The following is an 18,638-nucleotide window of genomic DNA, read 5'->3' on the forward strand; positions in this document are numbered from 1 at the left end:
ATATTCATCCTGGAGTTCAGTTACTAGTGGTGTACTGCAAGGATCTGTTTTGGGGCCACTGCTGTTTGTCATTTTTATTAATGACCTGGATGAGGGCGTGGAAGGATGGATTAGTAAATTTGCGGATGACACTAAAGTCAGTGGAGTTGTAGACAGTGCGGAGGGAAGTGGCAGGTTACAGAGGGACATAGCTGGGCTGAGAGGTGGCAAATGGAGTTTAATGCGGAAAAGTGTGAGGTGATTCACTTTGGAAGGAGCAACAGGAATACAGAGTACTGGGCTAATGGTAAGATACTTGGTAGTGTGGATGAACAGAGGGATCTGGGTGTCCATGTGCATAGATCCCTGAAAGTTGGCACCCAGGTTGATAGGGTTGTTAAGAAGGCGTACGGTGTGTTAGCTTTTATTGGTAGAGGGATTGAGTTTCGGAGCCAGGAGGTCATGCTGCAACTGTACAAAGCTCTGGTGCGGCCGCATTTGGAGTATTGCGTACAGTTCTGGTCGCCGTATTATAGGAAAGATGTGGAAGTGTTGGAAAGGGTGCAGAGGAGATTTACCAGAATATTGCCTGGTATGGTGGGAAAATCGTATGAGGAAAGACTGAGGGGCTTGAGGTTGTTTTCGTTAGAGAGAAGAAGGTTAAGAGGTGACTTAATAGAGACACACAAGATGATCAGAGGATTAGATAGGGTAGATAGTGAGAGCCTTTTTCCTCGGATGGTGTTGGCTAGCACGAGGGGGCATAGCTTTAAATTGAGGGGTGAGAGATATAGGACAGATGTTAGAGGTAGGTTCTTTACTCAGAGAGTAGTAAGGGCGTGGAATGCCCTGCCTGCAGCAGTAGTGGACTCGTCAACATTAAGAGCATTCAAATGGTTATTGATAAACATATGGATAATATTGGAATAGTGTAGATTAGAGGGGCTTTAGATTGGTTCCACTGGTCGGCGCAACATCGAGGGCCGAAGAGCCTGTACTGCGCTGTAATGTTCTATGTTCTATCTTTGGACTGTGGGAGGAAACCAGAGCACCCGGTGGAAACCCACGCAGACACGGGGAGAATGCGCAAACTCCGCACAGATAACGACCCAAGCTGGGAGTCGAAACCGGATCCCTGGCGCTGTGAGGCAGCAGTGCTGACCACTGTGCCACCCATTCACACCAACACCCTGGCACGTTATTTGTCTTTGCAACTGGAGTGAGCAGATTTAGATTTTTGTTTTTGTTCTAAATTTAGTAATTTTCCCAGATTGAGCTGATGAACGTTTTTTTGATATAGAATGTAGTGAGAGACTTGGTGAGTCTTCGTAAAATTACTCAACACTCCCACTCATTGGCCATCCCCTGTAACTACACATTGCAAGCAACTGCTCACAGGATTTCCATTCTAAATGTTGATGGCGGAGGTCTTCAGTGCTCCCGGTTGATATAAAAGCTTGACAAAGTATCATAACAGGAAATTGAGTAGGCACTGCATGAGACAAATTATCCTCCCTGGTCCTCTCTGCCTTGTCACCTTTGACACAGTCGACAACACCACCTTCCTCCCAAAGCCTCTTCTCTATTATCCAATTCGGTGGGAGCGCCCTTGATGTGCCTACTCATACTTCTCCAATCCCAGCCAGAGCATCTCCAATCTCTTCCCATTCATGCACTGTTACATCCAAAGATCCCCAAAGATCTATCTTCGACCTTCCTTCCTTCCTTCCTTCCTTCCTTCCTTCCCGCTAACATTTGGCAATATTATCCAAAAACCTGGATCAATGAAATACAGCATCTGTCTCAGCTCCTCCACTAAATCTGTCACTGTTAATCTGACATCCAGCCCTCGATCAGCGCAGCTTTTTCTGATTAAGTATCGAGGAGACCAAAGCCATTGCCTTCAGCACAATTTAATTTGCCTCGGCATCACAGTTTTGGGTTCAAGCCAATTTTTCACAACTTCAACATCCTATTTTGACCCCGAGCTGGATTACCGAGCCCGCATCCTCACTGTGGTGCAGTCTGCCTGGGCAGAATTTTACTGGCTCGCCCCACCCATCGATGGGAGAGAGGCTGAATAATTTATTGGAATGCTAATTTAAATGGCATTAGCGAGCCTGGTGCTGAATTGTCCAGGCTCACTTGCCTTTATGGCTTCGCCGGGAGAGGTTCTCTCCAGCGAGGAAAACACCCGCTCCCCATGAACTGGGAACAGTCGTGTTGACCTCGCCGGTGCAACCGGAGGCCATTGAGGCCTCCAGGGAGGCTGAGGGCAAAGGGGTTGCCCCTTGGCACTGCCCACCAGGCATGCGCAATAGCTCCCACCGCAGGCTAGCTGGCAAATTAAGCCCAGCCTACGGCCTGCAGTAGCTAGAAGCAGAATAGCCCATATTTTCAATGACTAAGTGTTTAAGATTGGGTGTGAAAACTCACCCAAAAAACAGATCAGGAACTCTCCCATTTTCACACTAGCTGGATACTTAGAATCAATCTTGTAAAATTCCGCCCCCTATCTCCAGTTCTGTAACCGCTGCCTCAGTCCAGCTGCTGAAGGAACCTTCTTCCCCGTCTCTGTCACCTCGAGTGCTCTGCTGGCCAGACGTCTCCAGCACCCTCTGTAAACTCTTTCTCCTATCCCGCACCAAGTTCTGTTCACCCTTGTGTTTGTGGAATGATGACACAGTTGTTAGCACTGCTGCCTCACAGCACCAGGGACCCAGGTTCAATTCCGGCCTTGGACAACTGGGTGTAGCTTGCACGTACTCCTGTGTCTGCGTGGGTTTTCTCCGGATGCTCTGGTTTAGAACATAGAACATAGAACAGTGCAGCACAGAACAGGACCTTCGGCCCACGATGTTGTGCCAAGCTTTATCTGAAACCAAGATCAAGCTATCCCACTCCCTATCATCCTGGTGTGCTCCATATGCCTATCCAATAACCGCTTAAATGTTCCTAAAGTGTCTGACTCCACTATCACTGCAGGCAGTCCATTCCACACCCCAACCACTCTCTGAGTAAAGAACCTACCTCGGACATCCGTCCTATATCTCCCACCATGAACCCTATAGTAATGCCCCCTTGTAATAGCTCCATCCACCCGAGGAAATAGTCTTTGAACGTTCACTCTATCTATCCCCTTCATCATTTTATAAACCTCTATTAAGTCTCCCCTCAGCCTCCTCCGCTCCAGAGAGAGCAGCCCTAGCTCCCTCAACCTTTCCTCATAAGACCTACCCTCCAAACCAGGCAGCATCCTTGGTAAACCTCCTTTGCACTCTTTCCAGCGCTTCCACATCCTTCTTATAGTGAAGTGACCAGAACTGCACACAATATTCCAAATGTGGTCGCACCAAGGTCCTGTACAGTTGCAGCATCTCACTGCCCAAAGATGTGCAGGTTAGGTAGATTGACCCTTAGTGTCCCAAGAGGTGTGTGTTAGATGGATTAGCCATGGGAAATTGTGTGGTTACGGGGATAGTGTAGGGGAGAGGGCCTGGTTAAGATAGTCGGTGCAGACTCAATGGGCTGAATGGACTCTTCTGCACTGTTGGGATTTTATTGTCCAATGAAACCACCAGTTTACAATTCTCTTTTTGCCCAGATCTCTTCATGGCCTTATCACTGCCTCTCTCTGTACTTTTCTCCAGCCCTCTGACCTTCCCAGAGCTGTGATTTTCTTCACTTCTGGCATTTTATACATCGTAAGGATCCAACGCCGGCATCTCCACATCATTTTATATATCATCAGTGGCCCAGTCCCTTTTCTAACTGAGGTGCTGCACTCTGGAATTCCTCTCCACATCATTGCTCCATTAAGACCTTCTATAAATCTCACCTCTGTGACTGACCTTTGTCATTTCCTCCCAGACTGAGCCTTCACTTTCATCTGATTGCTCTTCCTAGAAGCAGCTTGGGCTGTTTTTCTACAATTTGAGGTTCTATATGAATTAGAGTTGTTAATATGTGGATAGTGTCAAGCAACAGCCTTAAGTTGAAAGGAAGCAGCTTTCTGCATTTTATGTTTTCAGTGATCTGTCTACTGCCTGAAACTTAACACAGTAAGCCTCATTCCCATACCATCCCCTTGCTGACTGATCTACCCTGGCTCCCAATCAAGCAACATCTTGACTTGAAGATTCTCATCCTTGTTTTCAAATCCCTCCATGGACTTGCCCCTTCCTATGTCTGGAAACTGTTGTGGGGGACAAGTTCCCTAGTGTATTCTCTCGTGGGCACTCCTGAAGCAATCAGAGTCAACTTGCCAACCAATCAACACCCACTTCTCATGGGGTATAATTGGGGCTCCCTTTGAAATTTGCCATTCTTGCATCTGACCTGATGAGTGCGAGATGAAAAACTTTGACAGCATTTCTCTTATTGCAGCAATATTCAAATTTTGTTATATTAAAAGCACTATATAAATTGTTGTTATTGTTCCTGCACAGTATTTTGTAGCACCCATGTGTATTTGCATTGTAGAATCTGGGAAATTAAATCTGGCTGGACTATTTTGCATGCAGCTTTGTCTTTAGTATTGGGTTCGAGATTCCCATTTCTTTGTCTAATGAACTGTTTCTGTTTCTTGCTTGGGTCTAGTTTTAATGGTCTGTTTCTCTCGCTCAGGTGGGCTTTGGCAAACCGGGAGAGGCTGCTGGCTTTGAGCAGCACCCTGGAGTTCAAGCTGCACAGGTTATATTTCATTAGCCTGCTGACAGGAGGTGTCATCAACCAGATTGAGGCATTAGAATATGCCAAGAACTTTCAACCCTTTGCACACCAACATCAAAGAGGTCAGCTTTCATCCCTAAAGGCATTTGGTCAATTGTTTAAAAGGCGGACCTGAATTTTGAAGTGTACTATTTTTAAGTGAATCAGACAGATCAGAGAGTGTGGTTGCAAATTGGCAATCTGATTGATTGCACAATTCAGTCAACTTAATATCCTTATTGGGGCCTAATGTGTTTTGTTAATTCTTCCCCTCCTTTACGTTGATATTGCTGGGGTACAATAATATAAAGTAACTTGGATCAGGATAAAGCTGCAATATAAATATACGGTCTTGTTAGCTGTGGATTCATGGATGCTTGGGGGCCCTCTACAATCTTGTCTAAGAAACAGTGTGAACCCTGGCAGTATATTCAACTGGAAAGGCCTTGCAGACAAGCCTGTTCTAAACTGCTATCTACACAGCTGCACTTTCAACAGGGTTTGCTGCATAGCTTGCAGGATTGGGAATTCACACACGCACAGGATAAGGACTGAACCCAGGATCTTGCTCAGTGACTGACTAGTTAAAAGGGCTGAACCATTGGGCACGCCTGGTGTCCTACTATGTGAATGCCAGTTTGTCCTGTACGTTCAGTGAGACTTGATTTACAGGGTGACGATATGAAACCATTCCTAATGGTCTAAAGTCAGAAACTAGTTTTGGTTGAAGGATTCCTTTTTCAAATGGAGTAGCGATCACGGATTTCACCTACCCTCCCATGTACCCCAACACTCTCTCACACACACACACACACACACACACACACACACACACACACACACACACACACACACACACACACACACACACACACACACACACACACATTAGGGAAAATGGTGCCCCAATTGGAGAACTGGTATGTTTGCACTTCCTTTTACCACCTTCACTCCTCTTCCATGTGCGCTGCCCCCCTCGGAGAGACAGTTGGTGCACCATAGTGGCTGCACCATAGTGCAGCTTCCTGACTCCCCATAAACCCTCCTGGCTCACCATAAAAACCCTCCAGCTGCTGCTCAGTCGCTCACACTTGATCGTGACATTCTGGGTGGTCAGATCGCCCAACCCGCAAGGCCTGCCCTATTTGGTAAGCACTTTAATATTATTTTGCAGATAGCAGCTTGCGAACCACTGTTCTAAGGGTTCCTTGATGGAGGTTGAGGCCTCGGTGTAAAAGTGGCTGCTTAATGGAATAAACTGAAGCATAATGGTAGAATAATACCTTGGAGTAAATTATGCGCTGCTGTCCCATCAAGGAACTCTGATATTTTATGCTGTGAAATACACATTTGTGTATGTTTTAATCAAGCGTAACTGTCTCTGATACCATACAGGACATTTCGATTCAGTTCTGTGCTCCCACTGAGAAATACAGAAAAAGATTCTGACCATCCCTCCTCTTATTTTGAAGTAAAGAATGACCTGACCCCCCTCGCTTCTGAGACTCGGCTCAATTATATATTGCATGTGATCTCTTATGACATATCACTCCCTAAAGGAATCCTAGCCACACTTGCTCTACTAGTTCCTGTATTGACTATTGACAGTACTGTAGTTTACCCATTGCTGCCGCCCTTCCCTGGTGTGCTGTATGTTGTCTCTGCTAATCGTGTGCTGTTTGTAAGGTTTGCAAAGCCACACTGGAAAATCTGGTTCCAATGTAGTTGTTACATGTTTTTTTTTTAACCCTATAGAGCAAACTGCAGTTTCCGCTGTATATTGTCATTAGTGTGTGTGAGTGTTGGTGTACATGGCAAGGTAGGTGAAATCCGTGATCGCTACTGCATTTGAAAAAGGAATCCTTCGACCAAAACTAGTTTCTGAGCCACTACCTTTAGACCATGAGGAATGGTTTCATATCGTCACCCTGTATATGATTGGGAGCAATGCTGTTTATTTTGGACTGTTGTGTGTATTGTTTGTCTGTATTCCCTGCTCTCTCTCCTACAACAGTTGGTATTTTTTTCTCTCTGAATCTCAGCGATGACCCAAACATACCATTCCCCTCACCTCCCAGTGCCCTGCCTTTGGGTGGAGGCCTCTTTCCTGCTTGGCCTTTTAGCTTCTAGTTTTCTTCCAATGTGAATTGCTCAGTAGATAACGAGTGAGTTGTCATTCCAGACATCCAGGTGTTGATGGGGAGCCTGGTTTACCTGCGGCACGGCATTGCAAACTCTCCGTATCTCCATCTGCTGGACTCCAATCAATGGGCAGATATCTGTGAAATATTTACGCGGGATGCCTGTACCCTCCTCGGCCTTTCAGTCGAGTCACCTCTCAGTGTCAGGTAAGCTCAGCCTAAAAGGGACAGAACGTTTTCCTTTTCCAATATGTTCTTATTGTCTTTTTTTTTAAAAAGAGAGGACGTTTTGACTGTCTTATAAAAGTAAAGTAATTATAAGGAACTGTGTTTCTACTTTGTGGTTTAAACAGTGGGTTCTCATGATAAGAACAGAGGATTTATGATTCCTGTGAGATAAGGGACAGCTATACTGATACAAGTGGATACCGTTATTGACCCCCTGGCCTTGTGCCAATGAGTAAAATTCCCTGTGACCCAGTGGAATGAAATGACTTCACTTGTCAAGTAAACAGAATGATGATGTCAGACAAATAGGATCATGGGATTGACCTGGTTACCCCAGTGATGCAACCAGCTTAAGTCTTAAAGACTGAACTGGCTGAAAAAGCATCCTGAGGAGAGAGCACGCTGACTGACTAAATCTCATCCATGTCTTCTCCTCTGCTCTGGAGAGCTACAGGAAAACCAGCAAATTTTAGCGTTTTATTTTGGCCTGAAAGTGATACTAATGTCACATAACAATTCCTGACATCCAAACATCATTATTACACTAACAAGACTTGTTTCAGTGTTGCTGTATTTTCAATTGAAATCTTTGTTTTGAAATAACTGGGTTGGTGCAGGGAGGTTACTGACAAGAGTTAAAACCAGTTCTTGCTGTTTCGTTGTGAGTTAATGTAGTTCCCTCCGACTGTTGAGGTTGCCTCTTCCTTTGGTCCAGTCTCCTAATGTTCCACCAACATTCATTGTTTAGACAAAAGCTTTTTTTTAAAAAGAAAAGAAATCAAAGTTGTTGGATCTAATTTGTGGATTTTACTACTCCGGTCCTGCTTTCTGAGAATTTAATAAATACTTGTTTTCTTCTTGATGCTTGACGTGCTAATGTTGTGGGTTCTGTTTCCATCTTCTCCCTCCCCAGTGTTTTGTATTTAAATGTATGTAGGGATGAAGTTGTTTACGTGTGTGTGCACGTATGGGGTGGATGAGTGTAAATGTGTATGTGTGGTGTGATTTATTTTATCTTTGTCACTGCAGAGCTTTACTTGATAGGACCCATTCCAGCATAATAACCTTTTACTGATTGTATAAAAATCTGCCACATTCAAGACAGTGCAGTTGGATCTTTTTTTTAAATTAATTTATTGGATATGGGCATCACTGGCTAGGCCAGCACTTGTTGTCCATCCCGCATTGTCCTTGAGAAGATAGTGGTGAGCTGCCTTCTTGAACCACTGCAGTCTCTGAGGTGTAGGTACAGGACTGTTAGGGATGGAGTTCCAGGATTTTGACCCAGCAACAATGAAGGACTTGGAGGGGAGCTTACAGAGGTGGTGGTGTTCCCAGGTATCTGATGCCCTTGTCCTTCTAGATGATAGTGGCATGGGTTTGGAAGGTGCTGCCTAAGGAACCTTGGTAAGATCTAAAAACCTGGAGGCATGACTATGAGTTGGGTTGATTTATGGCGTCCAATATTCTTTTACACTGCACAATATAATTGTCATTGCTGTTGAGGATTTAATTGGGCTATGTTGTAACCCCCCCCCCCCCCCCCACCCCACAAACCCCCAACCCTTCACAAGGCTTTGATAATCTTGAATGTTTTTTATTTGCCAATCTTTTATAAAGCTAAGTTACAGCTTTGATTCTCTCCAAATACAGGCCAATGTGCTGAGTTTATGGAGTTGTTATCTCACATATTTTGGCTCTGTATTTCTGTCCATCCAGTACTCCAATCTCAGCTGATCTTCCAGTAATCCTGTTTCTGTCCACCGATGGTTGTGTTACTGAATAAACTACTCCATGATGAATTGAGGCATCCAGACCAAGTGGCCCCAAGTTCAATCCCAAAAGGGATGCTTGTTAACTTCAGGTTAAAAACCTTAATCCACCACACTGATTTGTTCAAAGGTTCTTCTTAAATCCACCATAAGGCAACTCTATTATTTTAACATCATGTTACTATCTAGAAAAATACTAAGGTTTTAAAAGCAAATAGAAATTGTTTTTCTGTAGCATTGCATACAGTGTGTATAGCATATTCAACAATGTTTCTGGTGTAAATGATCATTTTTTTCTATTCTTGGGGCTAAAGGGATTAGGGGGGAAGGAGGGAGCAGGATATTGAATTTGATGATCAGTCATAATCATAATGAATGGCGGAACAGGTTCGAAGGACCAAATAGTCTGCTCCTGCTTCTTGCTTCTATGTTATCCCATCAATTGGTTGTCCTGATCAGATACCACTGGAGATTTAAGGAGTTTTACAAGTTTAAGACCAGTTCAGTGGGTACATCAAATTTGGTCTGCATCAGAATTTGGCTCTGTGTAAGTTAGCTTAAAAGTACTTTTGCATTTCTGTACCCTTTTTTTTTAAGTCCACAAACTATGACAGGATAGAGGAAACTTGTATAGGCTTTAAATGATTTGGAGTTTCTGCAAACTGGGTGTTGCTGACTCCATTTTCCTTGGTGCTAGATGAGAATAGAGACATTGGGTGGAATTTTATGGCCCCATTTGTCCCAAGACCATAAAATCCCACCCGGGATCAATGGATCTTTCCATGGTCTGCCCCTCACCCGCACCAATTCCTGTGACGGGCAGGATGGTAAAATTCCAGCCATTGAGATTGTTCTCCTTCAAGAAGAGAAGGTTGGGGAAGGGTGATTAAATAGAGATTTTCTTTAAAAATCAAAGGTTTTGATAAAGTACATGGGGCAAAGCTTCTTTCCATTGGCAGGAGGGTAAATAAGGCAAATAATTCACAATAAAAGTGAGAACTGTAGAGAGGAACCGATGGACCTTGGAGTGCCAGAGGAAGTTCACCAGGTTGATCCTGAGTATGGAGGAATTTTCTTATGAGGAGAGGTTGAGTAGGTTGGGCTCATTGGAATTCAGAAGAATGAGAGGCGATCTTATTGAGATATGTAAAATTCTCAGGGAGCTTGACAGGATAGATGCTGAAAGGTTGTTTCCCGTTGTGGGAGAGGCTAGGACCAGAGGGCATAATCTCAGAGTAAGGAGTCATCAATTTAAGACCATGATGAGGAGGAATTTGTTCTCTCAGAAGGTAGTGAATCTGTGGAATTATTTGCTGCAGAGGACTGTAGAGGTTGGATCGTTAAATATGTTCCAGTTAGACAGAATTTTAATCAGTAAGGGAATCAAGGGTTATGGGGATATGGCAGAAAAGTAGAGTTGAAAGTTATCATATCAGATTAGTCATGATCTCATTGATATGGCAGAATTCGATGGGTCGAATGGCCTACTTCCGCTCCCAAGTCTTATGGTCTTATGTTCAGAGATCCGATGGTAGTAGGACAGGTAGGTAAAGTGGTTAAGCAGGAATACAGGATGTTTGTTTTTATTGATGGAGGCACACAGTATAGCAGCAGAGGTTATGCTAGGACTGTGCAGAATACTAGTTGGGTCACAGCTAGGGTACTCATACCATTCTAATCACTGTGGTACCAGAAGGATGTGCTCATACTAAAGAGGGTACATTGGATATATTGGTAGGAATGGAGAATTTTAATGATGAGGTAAGGTTTGATGGACTGGCCTTTGTTTTCTTTGGAACAGAGACTATGATTAAATTGAGCTGTATATAATTATTGTGGACCTAGAGAGTGGCTGGAAAGACCTGTTTCCCTTCGCAAAGAGGTTAATAAGAGCAGACAGGAGGCATAGATTTAAAGTAATTGGTCCTCGTTTGTGGGAAACAGGTCTGGCAGCATCTGTGGAGAGGGAAACGGAGTTGACATTTCAGGTTGGTTTTGTTGGAAGGGAGTTGAGGATTTTTTTCTATCACACAGAAGATGGTATGGATCTGGAACTCACTGCCTGAAAGGGTGGTCGACGCAGAAACCCTCATCGCACTACTTGCATATGCACTTGAAGTATCGTAAACCTCTAAGGCTACGTTCCAAGAACCGGAAAGCAGGATTAGGCTGGAAAACTCTTTTTTATGGCCAATGTAGACAGAATGGGCTGAATTACTTCCTTCTATGACGAACACAGAACATTAGATTGAGGATGATTAACAAATGAACCAGAGGGAAGATGAGGAGAAATGTTTTTCACGCAGTGAATTGTTGTGATCTGAAAGGGTTTTGGAAGCAGATTCAATAGTAACTTCTTCCAAAGAGAATTCGAGTGATAAATAAATAGTTGAAAAGGAAGTTTTTTCAGGGTTGTGGGAAACGGGCTATTTGGGTAGCTCTTTGAAAGACTAGGCATCGGCACAATGGACCGAGTGTCTCCTCCTGTGCTGTAAGGTTCAGGGACAAGAAAAATGTGGACTTGCTGAAGCGCAGAGTTACTGAGCTTGAGAGAGAATTGACGCTCTGCCCTGCTGGAGGAGGAATTTCTCTCGCGTGCACTAAGAGGGGGGTCAGTCTCCAGAGGGCGGTAGTGAGGCACAGGGATGGAAGTAGCTGACCATAAAGCACGAGTGAAACCAATGCTTAAACCCAGTCCTTTTGATTGTCGTCTTCAGCTGTGGAGGAAATATGCCACGGCCCACCCCTTGAGAAATTTATTTTAATCTTATTCTTCCTGTTTAAATTGGTCAATTAGTGAAAAAATGTCAACGTTCTATCAGTTTTCTGAGCCTCTTCTGCTTTCTTGTTTGTGGGAAGCATCATGAAATGATTATACTTTTGTTGGGGTGGGGGTGGGGGTGGGGGGGGGCGTGCAGCAAGCGATTTTATATTTAAAAAGAAAATGCATCCATTCCATAATAAAATCAGAAACTGCTGGAAATGCTCAGCAGGTCTGGCAGCGTCAGCGGAGAGAGACACAGAGTTGACATTTCAGGTTGGTTCTGCTATTCAATTCCATACACCTGTCTAGGTCCTTGTACAATGACACTGTTAAGCCCTGGTATCTTTCTGTCTAATTGACTCTTTTATCTTTTTTATCACACCAGTTTTTCTGCTGGCTGTCTGGCGTTGCCAGTTCTGCTGAATATTAAGGCTGTGATTGAACAGCGGCAGTGTACAGGGATATGGAGCCAGAAAGATGAGCTTCCAGTAAGTGTTGTCTATTTATTAAATCGTCATATTCAAATTATATACCTTCTTACTGGTGTTATTTTAGTGACTTCCTATAAAGTCCAACACTGACCACCACCCACCCTCCCCAAATTGGAGCCAGTGGATTCTTGCTGGGGGTTGTCTTGAATGTGTGCTGTGGCCAGATGGAACCAGGACTCTAATTTTTCCCCATAACTTAGTGCAATATTGTGCATTTGCTGATACTATGTATTGCTACAAAGTCAATGAGCAGAGTGGACAGGGTAAGCCCTTAATCCATCCCCTTGATTGCTGTAAAAAACAATTCAAATTCAAATTGAAACCAATTCATGGTCCCCACAAAAGAGACATACTCGATCCAAGCTGAGAACAGGCATTGCAACTGATCTTGGGTTTGATCTGCTGCTTGATCTTAGCCAAAAGGCTGATTTGGGTGTTATAAAATGCCCAAATTGAGTCAAATGTGCTTGGCCCTAAAGTGTAAATTAAGTATTAACATATCACTATTGCACCTTCTGCATTTACGCTAAAGTCATGTAGCTGCTTATGGTCTCCAGCACTCCTGGGAGCTTTTCTCAACCCTTTCCGATTGCATAGTTAAGATAGTTCCTGGTCATAACTTGTTTTTTTCCCCTTCACCTTTTAATGACATGTGTTACGCCCCTTATCCGCTTTACTTCAAATCTTGGGATTGCCTGTCAAGCTCATTTAATTCCAATTCCTTATACATGATGTGGAGTTGCCGGCGTTGGACTGGGGTAGGCACAGTAAGTAGTCTCACAACACCAGGTTAAAGTCCAACAGGTTTATTTGGTAGCACAAGCTTTTGGAGCGTTGCCCCTTCATCAGGTGATATATACAGGGTGTCACTTCTGGCCTCTGGGATGATAATGATGTGTTTCAGCATCTTTTATTCATTCGTGGAATGTAGGCATTGCTGGCAGGTCCAGCATTTATTACCCATCCATAATTGCCCTTAACTGTCCTAGTTTGAGACAATACACACCTCTTTAACCTGTGATTAACCCTCTCTTCACTCACATTGTCTGCACCTGTAAAGACTTGATTACCTGTTAAGACTCGCATTCCAACCATTATCTTGCTATTGAGACTGTCTATATATGCCCTCTTTTTGTGAACCCAACTCTCCACTCACCTGAAACCTCTTCCCCTTCTCCCACCACATTTGGGAAAACATCTTTTCAAAGCCAGTCTCTTTCACCAAGTCTTGTCTTGTTAGTCTAAGACCACAGTCTGGGGCCTGCTCATTTTCAATATTTCCCTTTAGTAAAACAGCTCGAGTTGTTTCATTTGATTAAAGTATGAAAGGAATTGGTCTTTTCTGATGTCACTGAGCATCTCTATATATCCTCAGGGTGACCTTGGACAGTTTAAATGTTCTTTCGGTGCTCGACAGAATAAATAATTTAATAATCTGCAGCAGATGAGATATGTCATGTTTCCTTGCATAAAACCCTCCAACACAGCTTTTTCCATGTTTCATAATAAGGTGGTTTGTGATTGGTTGTAGTTCCACAACAGCCACCTAACACCCACTAGCTAAAGGACCGTACGTGACCCTCAACAATGAGTGTTCCTAAACTTGCACTTTCGAAAGGAATCACACTTGAATGTGTCCTCACCTGACGATCACACACTCTCACACTCTACTTCTCTCTCACACTCACGCTTACTCTTACGCTCACTCTCTTTTACTCTCTCTCTCTTTTACTCTCTCTCTCTTACAGTCACTGTCTTTTACTCTCTCTCGCTCTCTTACTCTCTCTCTCCCCCACACACACACCTCCCTGCAGGGGTCACTGGGTACTGATCAGGAGCTGGAAGTCAGCCTGGGTTTTGCCCCCTTCATTACCCCAACATTGCCACTGCCATTTGAGATCAGCTCACTCCTGGCAGAGCAGGGATTGAAATGTGAGAACAGCATTTAACTATATCACCCCACCCCCAACATTCTCTTTTTCCCAAAACCGCAAATAGAATTGTAAAACTGAAGTTTTGTTTTAGATTGAGATTGAACTGGGTAAGAAGTGCTGGTATCACTCTGTCTTCGCCTGCCCCATCCTCCGACAACAAGCAACTGAATCCAACCCTCCCATGAAGTTGATCTGCGGTCACGTGATCTCCAGAGATGCATTGAACAAACTGATCAATGGTGGGAAGTAAGTAGTGTGCGGATACATTGACCACTTTATCAGGTTTGCTGAGTAAATTGTGTGATGCGCCATAATCCCGGATGTCAGTGAGAATTGTGAATCTTTGGAAGTGATTGTAGATTTAATGAGGGGTTTGAGGACAAGGGGAAATGCTGATGTTTCTAACTGGAAAAGAATAGCCATCCCAAACATGTCAAAACCATAGTAACTTCCTCCATTTCTCCAATTCATTCTGCCTCTCTTGCATTTCCAACTAGTGGGGGAGGTGTTTAATGTCCCCATTTAATGGCTGGGTGGTTGCTCTTCCAGTATGATGACAATATCCAGATAGAGTTTTGTAATTAGCCTGGCTTCTTAGCCAGCTTCTCTACCCCCACTACACCGCTGGCTTTAAACCATGAGGAGCCATCTCCAGCTCAGCAAATGTATCTGTCCCTCTTTACAATCCCTAAAGTGCAAAAGGAGGCCATTTGGCCCATCGAGTTACACCAACAACAATCCCACCCAGGCCCTATCCCACAATCCCACATATTTGGCCCACTAATCCTTCTAATCTACGCATCCCGGGACACTAAGGGGCAATTTAGCATGGCCAATCAACCTAACCCGCACATCTTTGGACTGTGGGAGGAAACCGGAGCACCCGGAGGAAACCCACGCAGACACGGGGAGAATGTGCAAACTCCACACAGACAGTGACCCAAGCCGGGAATCGAACCCAGGTCCCTGGAGCTGTGAAGCAGCAGTGCTAACCACTGTGCCACCATGCCGCTCCTCGGGGAGTTCGTGTGTCCGAGCTTCACTGCTGCACCTGCTTCGACTTCCGCATGGTCCTGGTTGGTGAAGTTTCTGACTCTGCACCAATTTACTGTTGTCTTGTGGGGTTGATGCAACAGTCCATGTTGTAACCCCAGAAACCCCCCCAACCTCAAGCAAGCACAAGACTTGACCAATCAGCAAGGTGAGTTGGTCATGCTCCAGAACGACATTAATTAGGGAGAAGATTGCCTGCCAACCTCCTTTAACAGAAGATTTACAGGATATGTACTTAGGAGGGTGGAAAATGTAAATTTAAAAAATCCTTTTCAGCCATGTGGTTTGTTCCTGTATCATTTCTCATGCGCCTTTTCCTCCTTTTATACAGGTTAAAATGCCCCTATTGTCCAATGGAACAAGCTCCTGCAGATGCTAAACAGATCTACTTCTGAAGACCAACTTTGAGCCCAGTGGACATTGCACCTCCTGTTGGAAAGGGGCTATTACTGCTGTTACTAGGGTGTGTCTGGTTTAGTACTGTTTTATTGTGACCAGTCTAGGCAAGTAGATGGCGTGAATGTGATTTGCTCTGGATTGAGCTAAAGCGGGCAGGTGCTTTTGGATATTTTCTCTCTCTCTCTCCACCCACCCTTCACCCTTCTGTCGGCTATTGTAGGACCTGCACTTTATTTTTGCTAGTATTGGCCTGGGTTAGTGATCAACTTATTCCTCACTTGCAGATGCTTGGCCACTGCCAGGAAGTTGAATTACAATTGTGGAGCTGATTAGCTGTCACTTGATGTAGCAGCACATGGTATTAATCCTGTGTTGTGTAATAGTTCAAAATATGCCGTGTGGGTGGGGAGGTTTGCAACGGATTAACGAGTTGCTATACATGCAAACTCTGACACTATTCACCATTACGAAGTTGAACGGCATGTACTTTTCCTGAGCAATATTTAATTTTTTTGCCACTGATCAATTTGGGAATGGTTACCCCAGATTTCTATTTCACTGTCACCCCTCTTACCTTCCCCACACCCCCACCCCAATTCGGGGAGATGTTTAATACAGAACCACTGACAGTGACCAAGGTATACAGACCCTTATGGTAGCTATTGAAATGTCATATGGCTGTCTTGGTGTTTGCCTGAGGGTGGGGTTTGAGGACACCATTGGATAACCACGGAGCAGGAGCTTTATACTGTAGCCAAATCTCGTACAAGGTGGTCACCAAGTGCAGCCAAGGTGAAGGGAGGGAGAAAAATTTCTTACAATTTCCCAACAGTGTAACTCCTCCCCTTCATGAGGAGATCTACAGTATGTTATATATCAAACACATATCAGATTTTTTAAAGATTGTCTATAGTCACAGATATCAGTATTTTAGTCTTTTGTGGACTACAGTAATAATAGTTCACCCTCAATAAATCATTATGATTTAGTCTTTGCGTCTAGAAATGTAGGCTTTTGAAAAGGTAATTGGTGTCTTTTCCTGATAGTTGCAGTCATGGCAGTTAACCTGTTGGTAGTGGAATTGAGTCCTGCTGAAACCTAGAACTAGCGCAACAAGGCATATTTTGTTCCGAGACTCCTATATTAATGCACATGGAAATAGATTATGCCTTTATTCTTTCTTGCAGAGATGGTTTCTGCAGTAGCTCTGCTAACTTGCTCACATTTGTCGTCTTTCGATCTGCAAGAGCTGGTTTTCTTGCTTGGTCAGACGTGCTTCCACCACTATTCAACTTGAAATTTGAGGCCCCAGTTGTCACGGCGCTTTCAAAGGTGTGTCCGTCCCCAAGGTCAGCCGTGAACAATGTGTTTGAATGTGAGTGTGCGTATTTTACCCTTGGAGAGAGTAATTCCATTTAAAAGTAACCCAGCAGCAAAGCCTTTTTTACTTAAAAAGGAAAAGGTTTGTTTATTTTGCACTATTGCTCTGGAAGTTGTTTCAGAGAAGATAAAGTTGCTAACAATATATACACACATGGATTAGTTGCAGAGGAAGATAAAAGGATATCTTATCAACGTGAATCAAGTTCAATCTTATTGTTCGACGCAGACCTTGCCAGTCCTTCGAAGTCAAAACGTTGTATTGTCTGGAGTGAAGATGTTGAGGTTGTACGATTGTCTCTGCAGCTGCGAAGGCTTCTGCTGCTGAATTGCCAGAGGTTGCTTTGTCAGGGTGAGCTTGGTGGAATCAGGTTTGCAGGGAGGAGAGACAATCCCTTACTTCTGATCTGCAGGCATGGTACATTTAGTTCCGAGTTACTTTACAGCAGAGCAGTAGCTGTTTACCTGGATGTCCCCCTTTGTCTCTCCCTATTGCTAGCAATTGTATTTTCTGCTTCACTGCAGCTGATTTAAGATGGATCTGTTTCTAGACAGCTTGCTGTCCTTTTTTTAACAGCATTAAACAATGTTGGCTGCTGTTATGCTAAGTCAGTATTCCATATAAGGCAAGCAGTAATTCCATTAGGGTTCTGAATTCTTTTAACCACTTGCTACTGAAAAGGGCAAGAGCTGTTCACACTTTACAGTGGCCTATCAATTAGTGTCTTTGTATTCGGAGGAAAGACCATCAAGTCAACGAGTCTGAGTTTACTCATTTGCGACACTCATTGACTTTGAAATGTCTTTTTGTATTATATGTGCCTAGAAATGAAGTGGTCCTTGAAATGAATGCATGCTTTTCTCCCCAGGAGCTAAGAGAAAGATGGTTGAAATCCACAATTCCGTCTGGTAGCCTGGAGCCATTTTGAGAACAGCCTTTAAACTCTGTCCAAGATTTTAAAAGATTTTTCTAAAAATTTATTATGTAATACCTGTCCACCATAACACATTTAATCTTGTGATTTTGCTCTCTCGTTAACTAGATGAACCCAGACAATTTTGAAGGATTTTATAGTGAATTTCATCTTCCTTCGTTAGACATTCAAATGATCACATTTAAGTGGTGCACCACTGAACTGTACAGTAAATCCCAGGATATTCTATTTTCTGTTTGGCACAGAAATAAAAAAGGGCGGCACAGTGGTTAGCACTGCTGCCTCACAGCGCCAGGGACCCAGGTTCAATTCCCGGCTTGGGTCACTGTCTGTGTGGAGTTTGCACATTCTCTCCGTGTCTGCGTGGGTTTCCTCCGGGTGATCCGGTTTCCTCCCACAGTCCAAAGATGTGTGCGGGTCAGGTTGACCATGCTAAATTGTGTGTCGGGGCGCTAGTCAGGGTAAATGCATAGAATTATGGGGATAGGGCCTGGGTGGGATTGTGGTCAGTGCAGACTCGATGGGCTGAATGGCCTCCTTCTACACTGCAGGGATCCTATGATATTAGCATGATTGGCACTAAGTACACTGGTCTTAACCAGGATGGTACTCGGAGCACGACGGCAGCCCTCTTGGTTCCTGAGTTTATGGAGAGGGGAAAATAATTTGGTAGTCTCACTCTCTTTCTTCATTCAGTGGTCCCTTGCTGCAAAATATGCACAGGTTTAACTGGACATCAGGTGACGGACGATAAGTACCCATGAGCTTCTAAGTCTTGTTGCCTGGGCACACAACATGTAGAATAGTAGTTTGAACATTGTATCGGAGAGCTGTCAATGCTTATATATAACC

The 18,638-nt window shown here is 44.0% G+C and overlaps 1 protein-coding gene across 1 annotated transcript in view; it reads left to right on the forward strand.

Moving 5' to 3' along the window:
• The window catches only part of rmnd5b (required for meiotic nuclear division 5 homolog B), a 37,252-nt gene extending 19,801 nt beyond the window's left edge, over positions 1–17,451 (forward strand). Inside the window, exons 5-9 of the mRNA XM_078231201.1 lie at positions 4,606–4,772; positions 6,872–7,037; positions 11,980–12,082; positions 14,111–14,265; positions 15,404–17,451. Of these exons, the coding sequence (XP_078087327.1) occupies positions 4,606–4,772; positions 6,872–7,037; positions 11,980–12,082; positions 14,111–14,265; positions 15,404–15,467 (655 nt within the window). The 3' untranslated portion in view covers positions 15,468–17,451. The remainder of the gene's footprint in view (positions 1–4,605; positions 4,773–6,871; positions 7,038–11,979; positions 12,083–14,110; positions 14,266–15,403) is intronic.
• Positions 17,452–18,638: the final 1,187 nt, after the last annotated feature.

This window comes from Mustelus asterias, chromosome 16 (assembly GCF_964213995.1).
Source record: "Mustelus asterias chromosome 16, sMusAst1.hap1.1, whole genome shotgun sequence".
NCBI classification, from domain to species: domain Eukaryota; kingdom Metazoa; phylum Chordata; class Chondrichthyes; order Carcharhiniformes; family Triakidae; genus Mustelus; species Mustelus asterias.